This window comes from Punica granatum, chromosome 3 (genome assembly GCF_007655135.1).
Source record: "Punica granatum isolate Tunisia-2019 chromosome 3, ASM765513v2, whole genome shotgun sequence".
Taxonomy (NCBI): domain Eukaryota; kingdom Viridiplantae; phylum Streptophyta; class Magnoliopsida; order Myrtales; family Lythraceae; genus Punica; species Punica granatum.
In genome coordinates, this window is record NC_045129.1 from 37109709 (window position 1) to 37132403 (window position 22695).

Sequence of the window (22695 nt, forward strand, 5' to 3'; positions counted from 1 at the left end):
CGGAAGAAGAGTAAAAATGTGCTTGATACTTCTTAATTGGAATTATAAATAAACTCAAGGTGCGATTTGCAATTTCGTAACTCATACATACCCTGATTGCAAATAATATTTGAAAAGAAGTTAGAATAGACTTCATGTGGGAGTCCACATGTGGATTAATTTTTCCAACTCAGTCTCGGTTGTGCTTTGGACCGATATGAAAATATACTCACAAGTCTGGGGAGCAAGTGGCAAATCTGATAATTCCTTTCAGCTAACTGCCGTTTGAACGACGCCAAGCGACATGGTAACATACATACAATGCCACAAGAACAAGAACAAGAACCAAAAAGCTCAATCATGTTCCTCTCAAAAATGACGAGACACCGACACAAACCAACTCAATTGATATGTTTGCGCAGACCTAACAGAGTGAGATAAATCCATTACAGCACCTCGGAGCATTGAGGCAGCGGCTTTAGAAGCTACATTATTCCTCATGATCTTACATGTTAAGTGGCCCTACAATCTCCTACAAGCAAGATAGAGACCCGTCAATGCAAAACCAAATTGGAGTAATCATTCCATAACTGCAACTCCACCGGCGGCCTTTATCTTCTCAATTATCTCATTCGCCTCCTCCTTCGTGACACCCTGTTTGAGCAAGACAGGCGCCTTCTCGACGAGGTCCTTGGCCTCCTTCAACCCGAGATTAGTGAAAGCCCTGACTTCCTTAAACACCTTGATCTTCGCAGCTGCATCGAACTTCTCCAGCTTCACATCGAATGCTGTTTTCTCCGCTTTCTTTTCCTCAGTCTTTGCAGCTCCGGCTCCTCCTCCTCCCTGTGGGCCCAGATCCATGCCTTCCCCTGAGACGGACTCCATCTTCGGGTGCCTCAGCTGTTCCCTCAGTGCGGGCCCTATCTGGACCCGTTCCTCGGTGGGCAAGGCAGCTATTCGTTGCGCAAGCTGAACGATTTTTTCGGATGGCGGCGGCCTGGGGCCGTAGGGATCATAAAAGGCAGGGTATTTGTACTTCTTGGGCGTGGCCTTGGGATCTCGTGGGACGAAATCAGGTTGGAATGTACGAAGCTGCAGAGGTCCGGTTAAGCCTCTGAGACCTAGCAGAGCGCGGTTTGACCGCACAAGGAGACCAAACTTCATCGTCTTTCCGAACAATATCGAGAACGAGAATTCATCCAATTCAAATCATGAAATCACACCCCAACCGGCGTTGAGTCTTTGAACTTTCCCAACAAATCTGAAATGAAAAGAGAATCAAAACTCACATGTCAAAGCAGACACACCAAATCCATCAGACAAATTCAATCAAGGACGAGCACAATACAAATTCCTTTCTCGAGGTTGAAGGAGAACAGTCACCATTCCAGAGGAACAATCAATCAATCGCAAATCGATCGAGTAATTCAGTAGCTAATTAGGGCAATGAAATAAAATTATACGAAATATTACATGAACAGGAGAAGAAGACTGTCACCTGTTTCGCTTTAGCTGGGCGGCGACAGAGTGGCTGGAGAAGACGGAAGAAGTTGGCAGGTGACCGGAGAGTGTCGCCGAGGTTTAGAGGAGACAGAAGATAGGCAGCGGAAGACTAAGGGAGAGATACTTCCGGCAGAACGACGACGGCAGCGGAGACGAGAGGGACTGGGAGGGTTTAGGGGAGACGAAGATGGGCTAATATGGGCCTAGAAAATGTTAAATTGGGGAGAAGAATGACCTGCACCCAGGGCCAGGCCCAGGCCCAGGAAATAATTTATATTTGCTATTTTTTAAAATCCACTTTTTTTAAAAAAAATAATAAGAGAGGCTTATCACCTTGTACAAGTATAAGACATATCGAATACTCATAATTTTTAGCCGGCTTTCTTTGCCTTTTCTTACTCATGGTCATTAGTGATTGTCATTTTTCGTTAACTAGGTGTTATTTATGTAACCTTAAACTAGATAGAAAATCTACGCATAAACTTTTATTAGTGATATTGTATGAGATAATACATTAAATGATATGTATATATGAAAAATCATAAAAAAAAATTGAAAAAATAACTCACTTAAGTAAGTACCATGTAAAGAATATGATTTTTTTTTATTATGCAAAATTGCAAATCTAAAAACAGGTCTTTATATATTCTATAAACGAAGATCGAGTTAGAACAATGAACGATAATATAAGAATTAGAGGAATAATAAAAATTCATTGCTCATCCTACAGATATCATTGTAAATCAAATAATCTCCCTATAATAGGAGTAGCAGTTAGACTTAAACATATTAAAACTGTATCTAACAAGATTAATCAAAACTTGTCACTATGTACATATATCAATGCTAATAAAAAAAAAACTCGGAGAAATGGCGCGAAAGTCATTACTCTAGAGACAGCGAGCCGAGCTGATCGGCAGCATCATCACTAGCCTGCTGCTGTGCGGCGATCCTCAGGACCTCTATGGCCTCAGCAACCTTTTCTTTGAGCGCTTCCAGAGACTCGAGCGAGTGCAGGACCTCAACCTGATCCATCTCAAGGAGCATTCCTGTGACCATGGCGGCCGCATTAGGCTGGAGTTGTTCGACAAGTGGGTAGAGACTGTTACCCAGCGTCGTCCGCTGCTTATCTCTAGAAGCATTCGCAAGTGCACTTCCCAGAGTGCCAACAGGAGCAGGCTGAGATAGAGATGGCTCCTGCATCGGCATGGACATCATTCTGCCACCTACATCCGGAAGATGAGGCATTCCACGCGGTGGTGGGTGTCGGTATACCAGGTCCCTAGGAAACATCATCTGCGGCATCACTGGCATAGGTTGCTGGGTTTGCTGCGGTATCCCAGCGCATCTTCCACCTTGCCGCCCCTGTTGGACCATTGGCACGTTGAAGTTCGGCATGAAAGCAGCACTGGGCCTTATACTGGCAACAAGTTGCCGCTGATAATCAAGCCTAGGAGGATACATCGGAACGCGAGGACCAACTGAAGCCATTGAAACGGGCCTCATTTGAGAAATTTGAGCCTCTAATAATTTGGCTTTCCTATCTTCCTTACTCTGTGCATGTGCAACATATATTGGCTTGCTCAACACCATTTTATTCAGCATCTCCGAGAGAGCTTTCGACGCCTCCTCAGGAGTTGAGAATGCAACAAAACCTGATCCTCTGCTTACCCCGTCAGGCAGTCGCAGAACCTTGCAAGCTTTGATGGTACCAAAAGGAGAGAACAGCTCCTTAAGCTTTTCATCATCTATACTATCATCTAAATTCTTGACATATAAGTTAGCTCCTTGGAATTCGTCGGCTGCCTCCTTCCGACTCTGCTCAAATTTGCGTCTCAGCTCGATCACTCGTTCTGATTTTTTCTGAGCTTTGCCTACGTACCATTCCTTATCATCAAACTTCTTCCCATTAAGAGCCTCCACAGCTCTAGCAGCATCATCTGCTTGCTTAAAATTGACAAATCCAAAGCATTTTGATTTCCCATTAGCATCTCTCATCACGACCAAACTAGTGGTCGGCCCAAACTGCCCAAAAATCTTTTTCAAGCCATCCTCTGTTGTTGCCTCGGAGAGATTCTTCACATAGACTTTGTTGAATGACGTTGTCTCGTTCAAGGCAGATTCTCTTTCCTCGATGCGGAGGAAAGGTCCCACAAAGACTTGCTCATCATTGATTAACATTCCATTCAGCTTCTCTATGGCCTTCTGTGCTGATTCTTCATTATCATAGCGGACAAAACCATGGCCCTTAGACCGACCAGAGGGATCCATGGCGACTTTGCATGACAGAATAGTCCCGAAAGTCGAAAAAATCTCATGCAATGATTTGTTGTCGATTGACTCATCGAGATTCTTAATGAATATGTTGCCAGCACTACTCTTGCGGATGCTCGGGTCGCACTGAGAGTACATAATCCTAATCGGCTTCCCATTGATAGGAGTGTAGTTCAGCATCTTCAGTGCCCTAGCAGCATCGCCCGGGTATTTGTAGTTAACAAATCCATAACCAAGCGAACTGCGACTGGCCCAATCCATGCAGACCCTAGCTGAGGCCACCTGGCCGACCCGATTGAACAGAAGGAACAGATGGGTGTCGGTGACGTCGAAGTTGAGGTCACCGACGTAGAGCGATGTCTTAGCGAACTGGTTGGCTCCACCATTCAGAGACCGAGCTGGAACCTGAACTTGGGCCATAGGTGCGCCGGTGGCAGGAGGGAGCCGGGATATAGAAACGTGATATTAGAGGGAAAAGAAGGCGAGGGCTTTGCTTAGGCTATCGAAGATGGTAGCAGAAAATACAAAAGAGGGTGTAGTGCAGTGCGCACGCTCTCGCCTGTTAATTTGAAAGTCACAAGTTCGATATCTAATAGGAATACTGTGATATATGATCTTCTATTTATAAAAATTCCTTTTTTTTTTTTGCGTGACTAGAAGTTCTTTTAAAAAAATATATTATGTAGATATATATATGATGATAAGAATATCATTTGAAGATTGAAGAATTGTATACGATTATCAGTTGAAAATTTTGAAAACTAAAAGGATTCTATATCCTCTAATTGGAAAAAGGATTCTATATCCTCCCAAAGAAAAATCTATATCAACCATTTAGAAAATATCTAATATTGATTCATTAACTGATATTGTAAAAGATAAAGAGCAGAAAATCTGATTCATCCGGCAATAAAGGGAAAGTATGTGGTGTAATTACTTTTAAAGTATGTGGTGTATAAACGATGAAAGTAAATTAATCTAATTTGCTGTATTACTTGGATTTATAGTATATTTAGAAGTAAATTATACAAGTTTCGTAATAAATTACAAAAATTTAAAAAAATGTATACTTAGTTTTTTAATAATATAGTGATTTTTATCTGAATTGCAGTGAAATACTTGATTGTATGATGATGCAATTAATTACACCATAAAATTTCCTCGCAACTACTCGAGTCTCAAAAGTTAAAAGCGGATTGCATGCACCTCTTTAGTCTTCAGTGTAAGAGATATTTTATGATTAGAAAATCAAATCTTTCAAAATTAGTTAGTATTCTTGCGACATACACCATGATCCGACTTAGTTTTTTTTTTTTTTTGTAGATAGATGTCATTTGATTATTTAAAAATAGCATATTCATTAAAAAAGAATGATCGTATTCATTAGTTAGTATTCTTGCGACATATGCGCTTAGCTAGTAATATTTTAGCATAAATTATTATAATAATTATATTTGTTTATTAAATTAGATTATTTATTATTCAGAAAATTTAAAGTATAATTAGAGCATTTAGCGAAAGTATTTACTGTAAAGATAGTTTTTTCGCTATAATAATACATGTGACACTATTATATAAGATAAGAACAATATAAATTGTAGTCAACCCGCTAGTCATTGAAAGTTGTGATCACGACCTGCCCATTAATTTACATGGACTTTAGTCGAAATCGAGAAAGAGGGTCCTCGGACAAAATCCATAGATCTCAATTCATTCTGTGCCGAAATTTTGGTCAAATCTCCTGAGAAGAGCAAAATATGAGGGGTCTTGAGCGTAACTTGATCGCAAAGGTCTTCCACATAACAGGCAAGTGGTGAGGCTGATGGAGGGTGCACCAGTTAGCTCGATGACTGGCCAAGGGATGCTGATCCCTCAAATCGCTCGAGCTAGGGTCGAGCGCCGAAGGAGGGGAACAAGGCAGATCCAACAAGATCTAGCCGAGATCCGACCTGATCTTGCCAACATTTGGCTAGATCTTGACTGATTTCTGTGAGAGGTTAAGAGCATTCACAATGGACAAGTCCCTACTCCCATTTTTGGGACCGACCTATGAGCCATATAAGCAAAAATTGGGACTCAGATTAAATGGGGGACTCACTCCACGATGGTGACTCCCATCCCCTTAAAAACAAATTAAATATATATGCTATATTTGATTTCGCAATTAAAATTATAAAAAAATTTAATTTTAATTTTAACTCAACATACTACACAATAAAAATATACATTTTTCATGTCAAAAATTTTAACTTTAACTCAACACATTATATATTCATTTGTCATTTTTCACAATTAAAATTAAAATTACTATAACTTCTCAATTAAACGTACCAAAAATGTCGCTGGCAGGAGCAGGCCCCATGGGCTCTTATCCCTTCTCTTAAAAGGAAAAATAAAAAATTAATGTGGTAGTTGTGGCTATAAAGGCTGTCACCACTGCCACGCACAAGGATCGGCCTGGCTCATTTTCCCTAGAAAATTGTGGTCGTCCCGGCTGTTGATGTGGCAGCAAGAGGGACCAATTAGAGCACACACAATGGAGAATTAATAGCGTCATATAGCCTAACGTTTGAAAAAATTCTTAATTTTAGCCAAAACTTAATTTTTTACCTGAAATATCCCAACGTTGACGTGTTGGTTTCAAATCTATCCCGACGCTAACTTTCCGTCCAAAATTGACGGAATTGCATACGTGGCACGTTAATTTCACATCTATCCCGACACTTGTTATAAACTTAACGTGCCACGTGTGCAATTCCGTCAATTTTAGACGGAAAATTAGCGTCGAGATAGATTTGAAACCAACACGTCAACGTTGGGATATCTCAGGTAAAAAATTAAGTTTGGGCTAGAACTAAGAATTCTTTCAAACGTTAGGCTATATGGCGCTATTATCCCCACAATGGGGAGCTCTAAATGATAGTTATTTTATTTTTTTAGGGTGTAACTTGATATTTGATAGTTTATGGCTTCGACTAAGTTAGTTCGAGGCGAGTTAATCAACTAAAGAATAAAATTCCTTTACTCGTGAATTTTTTCGATGAGTTTGAAATTATGAGAGATATTGCTCTCGTAATTTCGAAAAATCTAGTATTTATATTTTATAGGTTATTCTTCCTCATACTTGTCGGGATTTGAACTTATGTTATTCTCTTTATGAATTATAAGAATTTAAATTACTTACCACTCAATCAACATTTTATTGATTTTAATTGTGGATTTTTTTTATTTTCAAGATTCGAATATGAGATTTTTGTTAAACGGAACATGCAGTGAATCACCGAAGCAATCATGTTGGTAAAATTTGCTCAAAATATATTTTGAATTGAAATTTATTTGAGCCACCCACCAATCCGAAGATTTTGTTTTTTTTAGTGGCCGCTTTGAAAAGTCAACGGAAACTTTAACACGGGACCAACGCATCAGTCCTCACACGTCCGATCAACGGCCAACAACCGCGGTTAAACACCGATGGAGAAGTTTCCATGTCACTTGAAAAAAAAAAAAAAAGATCTATAATATAAATCATTCAGCCAATGCCCAATCGCACATCATCATCATCACCCCCACCCCCACCACCCATTTCATTATTGCATGTCTTGGCTTCTTTTCTTCTTCCTTCATCTTCTTCGTCTGAACTTCTGAAGCAATCAATGGAGCCTTCCTTTCCCCACGGTGGCGACCCCAGCAAGCACCAGCACCACCCCCCCAAGTCCTCCAGCGAGCTCCTCTCCAGCGCCAAGCTGGTGGCGGGGGCGGCTCAGTCCACGTTCGCCCACAAGTCCGACGCGGTCGACAAGGCCAGGGTCGCCGACGCTGCCGCAGACCTCCTCGGGGCCGCCTCTCACTACGGCAAGCTCGAGGAGAAGAGCTTCGGGAAGTACGTTGACAAGGCTGAGACGTACCTCCACCAGTACCACTCTTCCCACTCCTCCCACTCGTCCACCCCCGCTGCTGCCGGAGAACACGGCCACTCTGCCCCCGCGGCCTCCCACAAGCCGTCGGAGTCATCCGGCAGCGAAGGCGGGTACGGGGATTACTTGAAGATGGCTCAAGGTTTCCTCAAGAAGCACTAGTAGCGTAGATCTATATAGGCGGAGCGCCGGTCCGACCTATCGAATAATATGTATGGTTATTTGTATTAGCTCGATCCTCGTACATCAGAACTGTGGTTGATGAAGTTTGGTGATTTGCGGGCTCTGTCTGCGAATAATTATGATGTAATTAATTAATTAATCGAGTTTGTCGGTGGGTTTTCAAATTTCTGATCTGATGAATCGAACTGAGCATTTGATCCGTTTCTGTTGACATCTTGGTAGCAAATGTTTGATTGATTGGATGAACTCGAGAGTTGACTTTGAGTTTTGCAATCAGCCAGCCACATGACTAATCGGACAGCCGATTCGAATATCACTTCCCTGAATCACGTCTCGATCCTACTTCTGATTGCAACATATCATTTGCGGGGATTTTGCAATATTTTTTTTTTGGGATAAATGGTAATACTTCTTCGATAACAAAATGAATTTACATCAGGAATCAGTACCATTTACACTTGTGCAATGCGAAAAACTGAAAAGTCCCAAAAGTCTACCCAAAATCATGAGCAGCTTCAGATTTTAAAATATTGAGTGTCGAATAATAGTAGAGCTGGCTAGATCATTCTCTTCCGGAGCTCCCCGAGTCGCGATTCTGCACAAAAGATCACCAGAAGGCTGCGTTGCTAATGAGAAAATGGGAAGAGAGTGAACAAACTAGTTCATTCTATTTTTAGCACAAATTAGTTCCATGCATAGCAGTTTTGTTCCACTTTTATTTCTATTTTCCCATATCAAACATGTACTTTAAAATTTTGTCCTTTCGAGGAGGCACGTCTGATGTTGTGCCTATGTTACCGGAGTTAGCTTAATCGCCTCCCCCCGGTGGTTGTATACTTCCTCTAGGCAGTGGTGTTGCACCGGCTTTTATAAGGGGGAGACCGTCCATAGGAAGCTTTTCAATCGCAATGCGCAAAATTTATATGGACTACTTGATACTTGATTGGGTTATATAATATGGAAATTCTAAAACGTACTTCAATCTTCTAATATTACTAGAGTATGTGACCCCTCACTATGCACGAAACAAACATGACTTTAATTTATCAAAATTTTATTTGTATGAAATTTAAGGATCGTATTGTGTAATCTTATTAACTGTTTTTGCGTGTGCGCGATTGCTTTTATATTGTTATCCAATCTCGGACTTTGATTTTCACGAAAAAAAATTGTTAAATTTAAGAGAATTATGATTTATTTTTGTGGAGATTTGTTGGTATTTGTATTGTAACTAATTAAGTAATACTGAATTTTTTTTAATGGAAAGAAAACAAACAAATTTTTAGATTTTTTTTTGTTCCATAGAAAAAGTAGAATAAATACTAGTGGGTCAAACTGTAGATCAAATTAAATTGATTACAACACGAGATTCTCGCTTAAATAATAATAATATTATAAGATTTTTACATCTTTCTTCAAATAATAAACTAATACATGCCCATTAATGGCCTACATGCACCGCCAGTAGCCCACTCAAATCTATTATGGCTTGTTTGATTTTATAGTAGAGTTTTAAAATCCTACTTTAACTTAATTCTACTCATAACAAAATAAAATAATTTATACAAAGTCAAATGGTGGATCCTATTTATACCATTTTTTCCATAATAAAATAATATAATTCACACAAAGTCAAATGGTGAGTCTCATTTATATTACTCTTTTTCAAAATCAAAATCTGATTTTATAATAATATTTTGAAACTAAACACAGCATTAGTGTCCAGTCAATCCCGCTATAGGCCTTACTATAAATTCACTTAAACCCACAATAGGCCTTTCGCCGGCTTACTCATGATTGCAAGTGACCCTTTGGTGGTCCGCCGAGGCTCATGAGTAGCCTATATAAGATTAGTGGATAACTCAGCCGTGCTAGTGGCCCAATCATGTTCAATATTGTCTCATTCAGTCTCGTTAGTGGCCTATTGAAGCCAATAATGTCATGTTTGGATTTCCAAACACTTAATTTTAATTTTAACTTTAACTTTAACTCAATACACTATACAACAAAAACACACATTTTCCAAGTAAAAAATTTTAACTTTAACTTTAACTCAACACACTACACAACAAAAACACACGTTTCCCAAGTCAAATTTATAATCACATCTCATTTGTCATTTTCCACAATCAAAATCAAAATCACAATTAAAGTTACTTTAACTCTGAATCCAAAAGCCCTTAGGCTTCGTTTGGATTCATAACTTATTGATTTTAACTTTAACTTTAACTTTAGCTCAACACACTACACAATAAATATATACATTTCCCAATTCAAAAATTTTAACTTTAACTTTAACTCAACACACTACAAAACAAAAAAACACGTTTTCCAAGTCAAATTTATAATCACATCTCATTTGTCTTTTTCCACGATCAAAATCAAAATCAAAATCAAAGTAACTTTAACTCTGAATCCAAACGGTCCCTTGGTTTCTTGCTTAGTCCTTTTTTGCCTGCTCATACTCGTGAGCAGAGCGATAGCAGCCCATTGTAGGCCCAATCAGGCTCCTTAAAGACCCACTCTCACCCAAGTGCCCTAACTAATGCCAACTCAGATTGGCTTGTGAGTGGTATTTTGGCCCCATTGGATGTCTATTAAACCCTATTTTGGACCCAATCTACCCTTAACTCACCCTGGTTGGGATTAGCGGCTTAATACTTTTATCCTGTATATCGTAATTTCAATCATAATTCATTCGGCATCAAATGTAGGATTTGGATTTTAGAAATCTCATTCGGCCTTTTATCCAGCCTACCAAATATAGCCTTAGTATATCGACTCAGATCAAATTATTTAGTCAGGATCTATTGAATTTTCGAATATCATAATACATAATGAAATATCTCCAATTATTGAGAAGTGGCGGGTCCGGACACACCCGATGATTCCTCCCGCTCCGCTCACATTATCATGGTGACAAATCAGAGGGACGTCATTAAACAGCTTAAACCGACGCCGTTTCGGCTTGGACGCATTCGCCCGAGTTGCAGTTATTCGTTGTAAAGGGGAGGATGAGTAGATACGGTCGAGAGGCACAGAGAAAGGGAGAGAATAGACGCACCTTTCGACCGTCTCCTTCGATCTCTGCTCCATCGCCTCTCCGTCGTCTCGCCGATCAACTCTCAAGGTACATACATTCCAATCTCTGCGTATCGAATCGTCGGTTGGGTCGTCCAAAATCGCACCCATGCAATGCCTGCTGGTGCAATCATTCTGTTTCTTTTACGGGATAATAATGTAATGTCAAATGCTCATGAATTTCAATAGCCGTTCGCGTGCTTCGCAGAGATTCAGCTGTAATTTGGTTGAAATTATCGTTCTGGAGCATTTTACATGCTTCAAAAGTCATAATTTATCGATTTCTTTGAATATTCCAATTGTGATTTCTGCTGTAGTTCCGGTTGATGGTTTGTTTTCAGAGGGATTGACATTGCTGAGCAATAGCCGTACCTGTTGCTGATTCCCTCATGGAGCCATTTATAATATATTGAATCGGAATGCATTTTGATTAGCTATTTGGGATAAAGTTGATGACTTGCTTCTGTGGATTCCTTCAGGTAGTTCGACATGATCTGCTGATCGGTACTGTGAGGGAGTGATGGACTTTTAGCAGGATTAGCTTGACATATCCGCAGAGACCATCCTGTAAAATCATGGCACGAGATCTGCAGTTATATCCTCTATAGCCTTCATCCCTTGATCAGTACCTTACGGCTGTGGCTATGTGGAAGTTCACTTCCAATGTCATCTCAAGCATCAGACTGAAGAAAAACTCCGGCAAACCCAGTCGTGCGTGTTCGGAGTGCTCAGATGATGAGAATTCCTCAAGTCTTAGCCGGGAGGAAGGCTTGGAATGCCCAATCTGCTGGGAATCTTTCAACATTGTCGAGAACGTTCCTTACGTGTTATGGTGTGGGCACACGCTCTGTAAAAACTGCGTCCTCGGCCTTCAGATGGCCGTCTTGAATTTCCCATCTAAGCAGATCAAGATCCCCTTCCTCATTTCCTGCCCGTGGTGCCACTTATTGTCACTTCGACTTGTTTATGGTGGCAACCTGAGGTTTCCCAGGAAGAACTTCTTCCTTCTCTGGATGGTCGAGAGCTTGAATGGAGAAAGGGAGAGGTTTCTCTCTGCCTCATGTCAGGACACTCAATTGGTTTCGTCTCCAAGAAATCATTTAGCTCTTGGAAGCCAGGCAGGCGTGGGAAGCCCCAGGAGGCTTCCAACCCCGCGAAGTTCGGGACAACCCTGGCCGCACATTGAACTTGTTCCCAGCAATGTGGTGGCCCGCCAAGCTTCTTTGACGAAATCCATTGATTTATTCATTAATTTCATGTCAAAGTTCCCAATGGTTATCATATTCCTCCTTATTCTATTCTTTGCAGTTCCTGGATGTGCTCTCATCCTGGTCATCTATGTTTTGCTGACAGTTCTATTTGCAATCCCGTCATTCTTGGTGTTATACTTTGCATACCCTGTGTTAGGATGGCTGGTGAAAGAGATAACTTCTTAAGATGTCAGTGCCAGATCTGGAAGCCCGGGAAACTGCTTAATCTGACGACATTTCGGATGATCAAGATCCAGTGATCATGGTGGATTTCTCTTGACATTCTTTCCCTCTCTGCTTAGATCGTATGATGAAGTACAGAAGAAAAGGGAAATGGATTTAGCTTTTTGCAGATGACAGTGTTTGGATTCATCTGTAAGTTTCTCTACGCTCGAAAGTCTGTCATTAAAGAATCTTGCTGGATATAATGCCACTGCTTTCTTGAATATGCTGCTCTGATCTGTTATGACACATGCTTCTTACGTCATGACAAACAGGTTGCTGCAATGTTTTTAACCATGTTCTCCCCTTAGAGAGTGTTTCCAGTTGAACTTACGTGAAATGTATAGAGCAATTCGTGATATTGATTATCTTGCAAACTGTACAAAGACCGCTTGGGTTAAACTCACTGAAACATAACTTCGACGAGTAATTACATTCCCTGTGAAGCCAGTGACATCTTAGAAGCAGAAACAAGTCCTGGGAAATTTCCCGGTTCTCCTGTACTTATTTGCCTTCTCTTTAGCCTTTAACTCCTCGTTCTTCTGTCTCTTCTGTGCCTCTGCTCGTGCTCCGCCTGCGATCTGATTGATGCTCTCCATCTCTTCCCTGAACTTCTCCATCGCTTTTGCTCTCCTTCGTGCCACCTCACTCTGCAGTTTCATTCGCGAATTTCACTATACTGATGACAACTTAGAAGGTTAATCATATATATGAATAACAACCAAACCTCTGTTTTATCCAACTTGGCCTTGGCTTTCTTTTTCTTGCCCTCCTCCCAGGAAGCTATGGTTGCATTCAACTTCTCGTACCTGAAAATACCCCTAATGCGTTATTCCCTACTATTAAGGTTCAACGCACTCATACGATAAACTTGAAAATAAACTTCATACCGTTCTCTGATCTTCTCCATCTCTGTTGCCTCCCACACGTCTGCCTTCGTTCCTCCTCTTGAAGCTGGCCTTGAGGCAGCCTTTGGTTGGGCCTGAGAAGTTGGAGGTTTACTGGGTTTTGGGAATGAAGGTTCTGGTTTTATTGGCCTGGAAGTTACAGGAGCTGAAGGAGTGGCAGTTTTTTTAATGGATTGTGAGGGTCTTGGAGGAGGAGGAGGAGGAGGGGGAGGGGGAGAAGGTGGTGTTGGGATTTTAGGGCTTCTGCTATCAGATCTGTCAGCGAGATGATCGGCAAAAGTCGGGCGTCTCTGCAAGTGTGACGATGGGGGCTTAGTTTCTGGACTCCCTTGACTCCTTAGTTTAGACCCTTCACCTGTTCCCACAAAATTTTTAACCGACTGGTAGAAGCAATAAGGACCCTTTTAAAATTTTTGGACAGCCATCGATGGTTTTTTTATGGAAAGACTATATTGCATATCCTCGTACCGTGGTATATGACCGACATTTGATACCTGATGATCGGGACGGAGATGCACCGTGTTCTGGTGGTGGTCTCCCCTTATCCTTCCTGGACTTTGCCTTAGCCAAGGATGAGGCCTCAGGGCTTACGGTTGTTGATGATTTCTGACTGGTCGGGCCTATCGAGTCCTCAAGGGTGGCGTTGACAGCAAAAGCCGCTGCTGCTACCGCAGTTGCTTCTAATTCGTCCACTGGGCGTTGTGGCCGGCTACTGCTTCTGCTCATTTGCCTCAAGAGCTGTCTTTCAAACCAGCTCTGGCCTCTCTTTTCTGCAAAAGCACACGTACATGAAATGGATCATTACATCGCATAGAATGCATCCCAGATTGAATTTACCATATACACGGCTAATACTGGACCGCATCGAACTATATATCAGGTGCCATTTGATGCTTGATTTATCATGTCACCTAGTCCGAGCTATTGGATTAAATGTACCTCCTTTAGAGGATTGGGTTCTTTGGATTGGTATTCTTCTTTCTCTATGGCTGCTGCCCCCTTCTGCCTTTCCTTGTCTTACCCCAGAAAACTTAAACCTAAAATAGGAACAATAAAATATTTCATTAATATTCAATCATGCCATCTAATATGCATTTTGATAACCCTACATGCAAGAACCTCCCACGGACTCTCATTAAATTGCGAGACACATCCTATATATGGCAACCTTGAGGTACATGAGACCTCCAATGGGAAACTCAGACTGGTTTATGAGTCCAACGGTTCGAGGGGTCTATGACAAAATGTTTGAGGAGGGTGAGTACTCGATAGACCCCCACGATGATATCAAGAACTTATCCGATTATATGTTTTCTCATACGAAAAATTATTTATGTCCCACCCTGAATGAAGAAAAACACATACCAAAAGGTTCCGATGATTGTAATTTACCTCATCTGATTAATCAGGTCCTCCATTGTCCGTCAGCTAGCAACTGTGACAGGACCTTGAAGTTTCCCCTTCCTGAGCAAGAATTCTGCTTTCATGGCACGTCTTATATGAAGGGGGAAGAAGCCCTAGAGGATGATATAACTGTAACTAAAGTCTGCATCTGATTAATTAATTAGAGATTAATTTATTATTAGGTTTTGAGTGTTGCTGCAAGCAAAGGTGTTTGCTAAATTTGGTTATGCTTTAATTTGCATGCAAATTAAGCTCTTGAATGGTTGGATTCTTTGGAAAGGCTGCTCAAGTCAAGAAAAGTATTTCTTTTCTGTCGGGTCATGTGTTCCATATACTCATTCCCTTACTTGTCTTTTGGCTTACAGAGAATTTTGATTCCCAAACATCCTTAAAAGTTTTATATTTTGAAAGTAAGGAATGTTGATTTCATGTGTGCAATATGTGATATTCGGAATCTCAATGGAACTCAATTCATTTATGTCTGAATAGGATCGGCTCAATAAAGAGATAAAGTTATCTCAATTATGAATTTTTTTTTATTCACAAGAATTGAACTCAAAATATTACTTGATGAAAACGAGCGGCGAACCAACTTAATCAAGTGTAAGTTGGAAGGAAATGTTACATTTTCCATTCTTAATTGGAAGAAGTACGATGGAATTTTATAAGTTTGGATTTTTTTTAAAAAAAATTAGTACCATAAATAATTTTACTTTAGATTTTTTAGTTCTATAACGTTTGTTCTATCACACTTTTGGTCATATTTTTACTCGGTCATTTCATACCGTCAAATTTGTCATAATTGACTATTAATTTTTCATGTGGTAATTTTTTATGGTTGAACATTAAAAACTAAAAAAGGAACAAAGAGAGTCGGAGCCCAGATGAGGGCTCCCCTTTCAACCGTCTCTCCCCAGGTCATGAGGCATAAGATCCGCGACTCTTTTTTCTTTTTCTTAACCAACGGAGAGTGGAAAGGGGAGTCCAATCCCAATAGTATCCTCCATTTTCTCTCTCTTACTCTCTCTCTCTTTAAAAATCTTTTAATTTTCTAATGTTATTAATTTGCAACAATTAAAAAATTATCACGTGAACAATTAATGATCAGTTACGACAAATTTGACAGTGTGAAATGCATGCCCGCATATCTATAATGATCGGGATGTCTGATGAACATATGTTTTAGAACTGAAAAATTCAAAATAAAATTTATAGGATTGAAGTTTAAAAAATTCAAAATTTATAGGGCTTATGTTATATTATTATTTCTCCCATTCTAAATGTAAGGACCAATATTGTCTTAGTGCATACTTGATCAGCTTAAATTAAAATAATTGAAATCCACCATGCAAAAGATAGTTGCATTTTATATGGCAGAAGCTTTTTCAAGCATACCTACTGGATCGAATATGTCGATTATACTAGCATTATTCTTACATGATTCATTTAGTTATTTGTAGGAAATGTCAGGCTAGAATATGTCAGACTATACTAACATTATTCTTGTATGACTGATTTCATTATGTTCATGTCTGTGACTCTATCCATGCCTAACCAAGCATAGTCGGCTTATAGAATAAAGACTGAATACGTTGGAATATGTGAAACCAGAACATGCTTAACCCCATTTTTGATACGGTTAGTCCTCTGATTACCAACTTATATATCTTTTCAAGTGAAAAGCATGAAAAGATACCTAATTTCCATTGGGGAAAAGATTTTTAAAACAGAATCTGAAATGTCAAGTGAGGATTTTGTCAGAATATATACCTTAGAACTCGATATTGTTGTTCAATTTGTTTGATCAGAAACGTGTTTTATTTGTAAGGATCACAGTCGTTGGATTTGGTAATTTCTGTTCTGATCTTACCACTAATATGGGAATTGCAAGGCATAATTGACATGTCACTATAAATAATTCTATCTGTTACTGGACCAAATATGTCGGACTATACAAACATTATTTTTATATGATTCATTTGGCCTGTGGGAAACGTCAGGCCAAGATATATACAGGGGACTATCCTAACACGGGACCAACGCATCAGTCCTCACACGTCCGATCAACGGCCAACAACCGCGGTTAAACACCGATGGAGAAGTTTCCATGTCACTTGAAAAAAAAAAAGAAAAAAAAAAGAGATCTACAGTATAAATCATTCAGCCAATGCCCAATCGCACATCATCATCGTCACCCCCACCACCACCACCCATTTCATTATTGCATGTCTTGGCTTCTTTTCTTCTTCCTTCATCTTCTTCGTCTGAACTTCTAAAGCAATCAATGGAGCCTTCCTTTCCCCACGGTGGCGACCCCAGCAAGCACCAGCACCACCCCCCCAAGTCCTCCAGCGAGCTCCTCTCCAGCGCCAAGCTGGTGGCGGGGGCGGCTCAGTCCACGTTCGCCCACAAGTCCGACGCGGTCGACAAGGCCAGGGTCGCCGACGCTGCCGCAGACCTCCTCGGGGCCGCCTCTCACTACGGCAAGCTCGAGGAGAAGAGCTTCGGGAAGTACGTTGACAAGGCTGAGACGTACCTCCACCAGTACCACTCTTCCCACTCCTCCCACTCGTCCACCCCCGCTGCTGCCGGAGAACACGGCCACTCTGCCCCCGCGGCCTCCCACAAGCCGTCGGAGTCATCCGGCAGCGAAGGCGGGTACGGGGATTACTTGAAGATGGCTCAAGGTTTCCTCAAGAAGCACTAGTAGCGTAGATCTATATAGGCGGAGCGCCGGTCCGACCTATCGAATAATATGTATGGTTATTTGTATTAGCTCGATCCTCGTACATCAGAACTGTGGTTGATGAAGTTTGGTGATTTGCGGGCTCTGTCTGCGAATAATTATGATGTAATTAATTAATTAATCGAGTTTGTCGGTGGGTTTTCAAATTTCTGATCTGATGAATCGAACTGAGCATTTGATCCGTTTCTGTTGACATCTTGGTAGCAAATGTTTGATTGATTGGATGAACTCGAGAGTTGACTTTGAGTTTTGCAATCAGCCAGCCAGATGACTAATCGGACAGCCGATTTCGAATATCACTTCCCTGAATCACGTCTCGATCCTACTTCTGATTGCACCATATCATTTGCAGGGATTTTGCGATTTTTTTTTTTTGGATAAATGATAATACTGAATTTACATAAGAAACCAGTGCCATTTACACCTATGCAATGCAAATAAACTGAAAAGTCCCGAAAGTCTACCCCAAAATCATGAGCAGTTTCAGATTTTGCAATATTGAGTGTCGAATAATAGTAGAGCTGGCTAGATCATTCTCTTCCGGAGCTCCCCGAGTCGCGATTCTGCACAAAAGATCACCCAGAAGACTGCGTTGCTAATGAGAAAATGGGAAGAGGGTGAACAAATTAGTAAACATGACTTTAATTTGTCAAATTTTTATCTGTATGAAATTTGAGGATGGTATTATGTAATCTTATTAACTGTTTATACGTGTGCGCGATTGCTTTTGTATTGTTATCCAATCTCGGACTTTGATTTTCACGAAAAAAATTGTTAAATTTAAGAGAATTATGATTTATTTTTGTGGAGATTTGGTATTTGTATAATTGTATTGTAACTAATTAAGTAATAGTGGAGTTTTTTTTAATGGAAAGAAGACATTCAAATTTTTAGATTTTTTTTTGTTCCATAGTAAAAGGAGAATAAATACTAGTGGGTTAAACTGTAGATCAAATTAAAGTGATTACAGCACAAGACTCTCGCTTAAATAATAATAATATTATAAGATTTTTACATCTTTCTTCAAATAATAAACTAATACATGCCCATTAAAGCCTACATGCACCGCCAGTAGCCCACTCAAATCTATTATGGCTTGTTTGGATATATATCAGACTATACTAACATTATTCTTGTATGACTGATTTCATTATGTTCATGTCTGTGACTCTATCCATGCCTAACAAGCATAGTCGGCTCATAGAATAAAGACTGAGGTTGCGTTTGTTTTTTAAAAAATTTTCAACTCAACTCCACTTACCTTCAATTCAACATCACAATCATTACTTTTTTCATTTTTAAATTTTTTTTAACAATTCAATTCAATTTTTAATATTAAATTCTCTCAACTATTCATTACTTTTTCACAATTCAACAATACAATCATTACTTAATCTTTACTTTCTCTCAATTATTTATTATTTTTTCACACTTTTTCTCATAATTCAACAATATAATCATTACAAACTAATTAAAACTAAAACTCAACTCAACTCAATTCTAAATTCAAACGCACTCTGAATATGTTGGAATATGTGGAACCAGAACATGCTTAACCCTATTTTTAATACCGTTAGTCCTCTGATTACCAACTTATGTATCTTTTCAAGTGAAAAGCATGAAAAGATACCTAATTTCTGTTGGGGAAAAGATTTTTAAAACAGAATCTGAAATGTCAAGTGAGGATTTTGTTGGAATATATACCTTAGAACTCGATATTGTTGTTCAATTTGTTTGATCAGAAACGTGTTTTATTGAGAAAAGGGGTGTAGTACAGTGGCTAATACCCTCGCTTGATAACCTAGAGGTTCCAGGTTCAATTCTCATCAGTGGGACTACTGGTGACCCTTTATTTAGATTTTTTTCCATTTTCTTGTATTAGGCGATGAGCCTCCTAATGTAACGAAAAAAAAAAAAGAAACGTGTTTTATTAGAAAGGATCACAGTCGTTGGATTTGGTAATTTTCATGTCATTGTTGCTTATAACAAATCATATGTTCTGATCTTACCACTAATATGGGAATTGCAAGTCATAATTGACATGTCACTATAAATAATTCTAATTGTTGGTTCGACAAAATTATAATGACCAAAACATATACTGGACCGAATATGTCGGACTATACAAACATTATTTTTATATGATTCATTTGGCCTGTGGGAAATGTCAGGCCAAGATATATACAGCGGACTATCCTAGAATTATTCTTATATGACTGTTGTCATTATGTTCATCTCTGTACATGCCTAACCAAGCATAGTTGACTTATAGAATAAGACTAAATACATCAGAATTTGTAAAACCAGAACACGCTTAACCATTTTTATGCCTTTGGTGGCTCGGTCACTACTCAATTTATGGAATTGTGGGGCTAGCCCTCCATTATTCTCTAGTAAATCTAAAAAACATACTAAAAGTACTCATTAACAATTTGCAACTGCACATAAACTTGCATTCACCTACCCTAATTCCTAAACACAGCAGCCAAAGACACAACTGGAATTACTGGTCTTCAACACAAGCGGGGGCCCTGAAGCCTTTCAGGGTCACGAAGACAATGGAATCAGGTGCGATGTGGATCGGATACGAAGGGTTGGCGAGCTTCGGGTTCATCTCGGGGATGTCTTGGGATTCCGTGAGCTTTAGTGGAGTTCCATTCAAGAGGACCACATCGCTCTGGATGTTGCCGCCCTCTGGGGTCAAGTGGTACTCCTCCCTTGGCTCCGGGCCTGAATCAGCCTCCTTATTGTGAGAGTCTAGGTAGAAGTTCATGTCATTGATGATCGAGACATCGAAGGAAGTTGAGTTCGACATGTTGATCAGAATCATGCTGACGCCGCCATCCTACGAAACAAAAATTAGATTAAAAATAATTAAACCATCTCAACTTATTATAAAGATATATGGAAACTATTAATCGTTGGAGCAAACCTTATTCTTTGAGCAATGAGAATAGGCCCGCAAGTATGGAGAGCCATCGTGAGTGGTGGAGAGGACTTCTTTTCCCATTAGCCGATGCCATAAGAGTGCACTACCACATATTGAAATAATAGGTTTAATTATGTGTACATTAGTCGAATAATCAAACCGATTCGCTCGTTTAAGTGACCGATTTTATTGTGATCAAATTTCGATGCAGACCCATAGTAATCGGGATTTGGAATGAAGGTGGTGGTGTTGAGGAGACCGTAGTTGCCTCCGATCAGCGCCTGCCTACAAAAAACCTTATGATCGAAGGTTGAGGTCATGCCGAGTTGATCCAAGTACCTGTTTTCACACTTTTGTTTCTTAGAAAACGATCGACAAATGTCCACGACCTAAACCAAATGGTTCTAGATTCAATTCTCATAAGCAGTAACCTTTTGTCTCGTTTTCTCTAATTATATAATTATTCTATAAGCCTCAAAATCTTACCAGAAGCCATCCACAAAAGTGTGGGAAACATCTTTGCCGCCGCTGTTGTAGGCTCCACCAGACTCTCCGACCCAAGCCCCAGCCCATGGCCCAAACGTCTTCGTCGTCATCCATATGTTCCTATATGTTTGGGCTACCTGGTCCAGGAAATACGGATCCTGGATTTTGTCTATAAGAGCCAAGTCAACGCCTGAGAATCGACCGACATATCCATAATTAGATATTATCAAGATGGACTAAGATTTCTTGTTCGGACAAGCCAATACCATGAGATCCTCGAACTCGGCATCTTTGAGCTAGGACCAGTCGAGCCCATACATACTAAAGTTAATTAAATAAGAAAATTAATTTTGATTTAATTTGATTTTTGACCTGCACCAAGGTTGTAGATGTGGTGGGTGAGCCCATGAACAACATTTGGGCCCGAGATCTGAAGGAAGGTCTCGAACCACTTCCGATCGAAGAACCCAGCTGGGCCCAGCACCTTGGGCCTTTGGGACCCATTTGGGTACAGTTCCTTCACCAGCTCATTGAGGGTAATCATGTCCTTTCCGTACTGGTCCGCATCTATTCTTCCCGAAACCCCGGACCCACACAGCTCATTTCCTGATACATAATATATTTATGAAAATATATCAATAATCAATATGACACCATTTATATTTATATAATTAAGAAAACTGTACATGCTGACAAAATTAGATTAGTTTATTTTAATGTTGATCTGATTAATTACCGAGCTCATAGGAGTCGATCTCGTATCCTTTCGAGATGGTGTAGCTCATAAAATCACGAGCATTCTGCGGGTCCCAGTTACCTACAAAATGCTCGCGATCGTCCTTGGATCTTCTCCTCCCCATGAGGGCGTTCAACCCAAATGTTATTTTCGCTCTAGAAAAAAAAAAAAGAGTTGATTGTTATGAAAAGAATATCTCCAAACTCAATTTCTCAAGCAATTATAAAAGATTTTTAGAAACAGAAAGTGATCTATCAGTATATATAATTCTTTTTACCTTTAAAACCCACGCTGTCATATTTTTTTATGACTTATAGTTGAGAAGACTACCGATAAAGAATTCACTATACCCTGTTTGATTGAAGAATTGGTTGAGTTCATCCCAACGGTCCATGTGAAGACAGCCTTTGCTGAATCCAAACATGCCCCAAGATCTCCTCTTGAAGTGGGGGCACTTCTTTGGTGGGTTCTTGCCCACATTGTACAGCAGCAGGTCTTGCAGTGACCCTCCAACTCTTATTCTAAGTGGCTTAAATGCTGCGAAAAATTTTCAATCTCCACCACATTAATTTTGTAATAATATATATATATATATATATATATATGCATACAAACATTCAGTACAAATATAAGACTTACCCTTTATAGCATTTGTCAGGATTTTATTGTTCAAATCCTGAAAATGACGCAGAAACCAAGTATATAAGTCAAGCTTCCATGGACAACATTACTGATCAATGCTCCAAAGACGGCTCGACAGACATGACTCGTTTAGTGAGACCGTGTCATGTCCCACATAAGCGGCATTTTCACATACCAGATTGAAGAGTCCTGCTTGGCCCCAGGGACACTGCCCGTAGTCGCACTTGTTGGCGGGCCACCAGTCGAGGGTGGCGCACACGAAGTTGTCATCAGTGGTTGCGATGGACGTGACCCCTCTCACCCTCACCTTCACCTCTTCTGCTTCTCCGGAGCAGCTCACCGAAGTCCATAGGGAGAGTAGAAGAAGGAAGCTCAGTGGAAGAACTGATCTCAGCTGCTCCGTCAGTGTCGCCATTTCTGTTTTCCTAATAAAGAAAA

The 22695-nt window shown here is 40.1% G+C and overlaps 7 protein-coding genes across 10 annotated transcripts; 3 read left to right on the top strand and 4 right to left on the bottom strand.

Moving 5' to 3' along the window:
- Window positions 1-217: 217 nt before the first annotated feature.
- On the bottom strand, window positions 218-1643 carry LOC116199934 (50S ribosomal protein L7/L12). The gene is made up of 2 exons (XM_031530523.1): window positions 1478-1643; window positions 218-1240 (listed from the first exon to the last, which is right to left on the bottom strand). The coding sequence occupies exon 2, from the start codon at window positions 1141-1143 to the stop codon at window positions 559-561; it is 585 nt and encodes a 194-aa protein (XP_031386383.1). The 5' UTR covers window positions 1144-1240; window positions 1478-1643; the 3' UTR covers window positions 218-558.
- A 724-nt stretch (window positions 1644-2367) lies between these two features.
- On the bottom strand, window positions 2368-4176 carry LOC116200603 (polyadenylate-binding protein 8-like). The gene has a single exon (XM_031531436.1). It carries the CDS (start codon window positions 4174-4176, stop codon window positions 2368-2370), a length of 1809 nt encoding a protein of 602 aa, XP_031387296.1.
- A 3127-nt stretch (window positions 4177-7303) lies between these two features.
- LOC116199939 (nodulin-related protein 1-like) lies at window positions 7304-8064 on the top strand. The gene has a single exon (XM_031530530.1). It carries the CDS (start codon window positions 7410-7412, stop codon window positions 7830-7832), a length of 423 nt encoding a protein of 140 aa, XP_031386390.1. The 5' UTR covers window positions 7304-7409; the 3' UTR covers window positions 7833-8064.
- Window positions 8065-10829: 2765 nt separating this feature from the next.
- LOC116199912 lies at window positions 10830-12836 on the top strand. 2 transcript variants are annotated; one of them, XR_004155614.1, is made up of 3 exons: window positions 10830-10983; window positions 11414-12559; window positions 12682-12836. XR_004155614.1 is itself a non-coding variant. In XM_031530500.1 (2 exons), the coding sequence occupies exon 2, from the start codon at window positions 11579-11581 to the stop codon at window positions 12368-12370; it is 792 nt and encodes a 263-aa protein (XP_031386360.1). In that variant the 5' UTR covers window positions 10830-10983; window positions 11414-11578; the 3' UTR covers window positions 12371-12703. The 2 variants fall into 2 exon arrangements, 1 of the variants encoding a protein (XP_031386360.1); XM_031530500.1 differs by having other exon boundaries at window positions 11414-12703.
- On the bottom strand, window positions 12749-14866 carry LOC116199882 (remorin-like). 3 transcript variants are annotated; one of them, XM_031530457.1, is made up of 6 exons: window positions 14707-14866; window positions 14254-14351; window positions 13809-14084; window positions 13297-13669; window positions 13134-13215; window positions 12749-13056 (listed from the first exon to the last, which is right to left on the bottom strand). In XM_031530457.1, exons 1-6 carry the CDS (start codon window positions 14730-14732, stop codon window positions 12865-12867), a joined length of 1047 nt encoding a protein of 348 aa, XP_031386317.1. In that variant the 5' UTR covers window positions 14733-14866; the 3' UTR covers window positions 12749-12864. The 3 variants fall into 3 exon arrangements, with proteins under 3 accessions (XP_031386317.1, XP_031386318.1, XP_031386319.1); XM_031530458.1 differs by lacking the exon at window positions 14707-14866 and adding an exon at window positions 14483-14586; XM_031530459.1 differs by lacking the exon at window positions 14254-14351 and having other exon boundaries at window positions 14707-14862.
- Window positions 14867-16902: 2036 nt separating this feature from the next.
- On the top strand, window positions 16903-17657 carry LOC116199940 (nodulin-related protein 1-like). The gene has a single exon (XM_031530531.1). The coding sequence runs from the start codon at window positions 17003-17005 to the stop codon at window positions 17423-17425; it is 423 nt and encodes a 140-aa protein (XP_031386391.1). The 5' UTR covers window positions 16903-17002; the 3' UTR covers window positions 17426-17657.
- A 2013-nt stretch (window positions 17658-19670) lies between these two features.
- Window positions 19671-21763, bottom strand: LOC116199876 (heparanase-like protein 1). Its single transcript, XM_031530446.1, has 6 exons — window positions 21616-21763; window positions 21252-21485; window positions 20880-21069; window positions 20607-20732; window positions 20397-20496; window positions 19671-20309 (listed from the first exon to the last, which is right to left on the bottom strand). Exons 1-6 carry the CDS (start codon window positions 21737-21739, stop codon window positions 19968-19970), a joined length of 1116 nt encoding a protein of 371 aa, XP_031386306.1. The 5' UTR covers window positions 21740-21763; the 3' UTR covers window positions 19671-19967.
- Window positions 21764-22695: the final 932 nt, after the last annotated feature.

What these genes read in the sequence shown, in the direction of transcription:
- LOC116199934 (XM_031530523.1), bottom strand. Translation starts at nt 1,143, where the DNA reads ATGAAGTTTGGTCTCCTTGTGCGGTCAAACCGCGCTCTGCTAGGTCTC.
- LOC116200603 (XM_031531436.1), bottom strand. Translation starts at nt 4,176, where the DNA reads ATGGCCCAAGTTCAGGTTCCAGCTCGGTCTCTGAATGGTGGAGCCAAC.
- LOC116199939 (XM_031530530.1), top strand. Translation starts at nt 7,410, where the DNA reads ATGGAGCCTTCCTTTCCCCACGGTGGCGACCCCAGCAAGCACCAGCAC.
- LOC116199912 (XM_031530500.1), top strand. Translation starts at nt 11,579, where the DNA reads ATGTGGAAGTTCACTTCCAATGTCATCTCAAGCATCAGACTGAAGAAA.
- LOC116199882 (XM_031530457.1), bottom strand. Translation starts at nt 14,732, where the DNA reads ATGGAGGACCTGATTAATCAGATGAG. An exon ending in AACCCAATCCTCTAAAGGAG is followed by an intron (nt 14,085 to 14,253) that starts GTACATTTAATC and finishes GTGCTTTTGCAG; the next exon opens with AAAAGAGAGGCCAGAGCTGG. An exon ending in CCAAGTTGGATAAAACAGAG is followed by an intron (nt 13,057 to 13,133) that starts GTTTGGTTGTTA and finishes ATGAAACTGCAG; the next exon opens with AGTGAGGTGGCACGAAGGAG.
- LOC116199940 (XM_031530531.1), top strand. Translation starts at nt 17,003, where the DNA reads ATGGAGCCTTCCTTTCCCCACGGTGGCGACCCCAGCAAGCACCAGCAC.
- LOC116199876 (XM_031530446.1), bottom strand. Translation starts at nt 21,739, where the DNA reads ATGGGGAGGAGAAGATCCAAGGACGATCGCGAGCATTTTGTAGGTAAC. An exon ending in CATCTACAACCTTGGTGCAG is followed by an intron (nt 21,070 to 21,251) that starts GTCAAAAATCAA and finishes GTCGATTCTCAG; the next exon opens with GCGTTGACTTGGCTCTTATA. An exon ending in CCAAATCCCGATTACTATGG is followed by an intron (nt 20,497 to 20,606) that starts GTCTGCATCGAA and finishes AATATGTGGTAG; the next exon opens with TGCACTCTTATGGCATCGGC.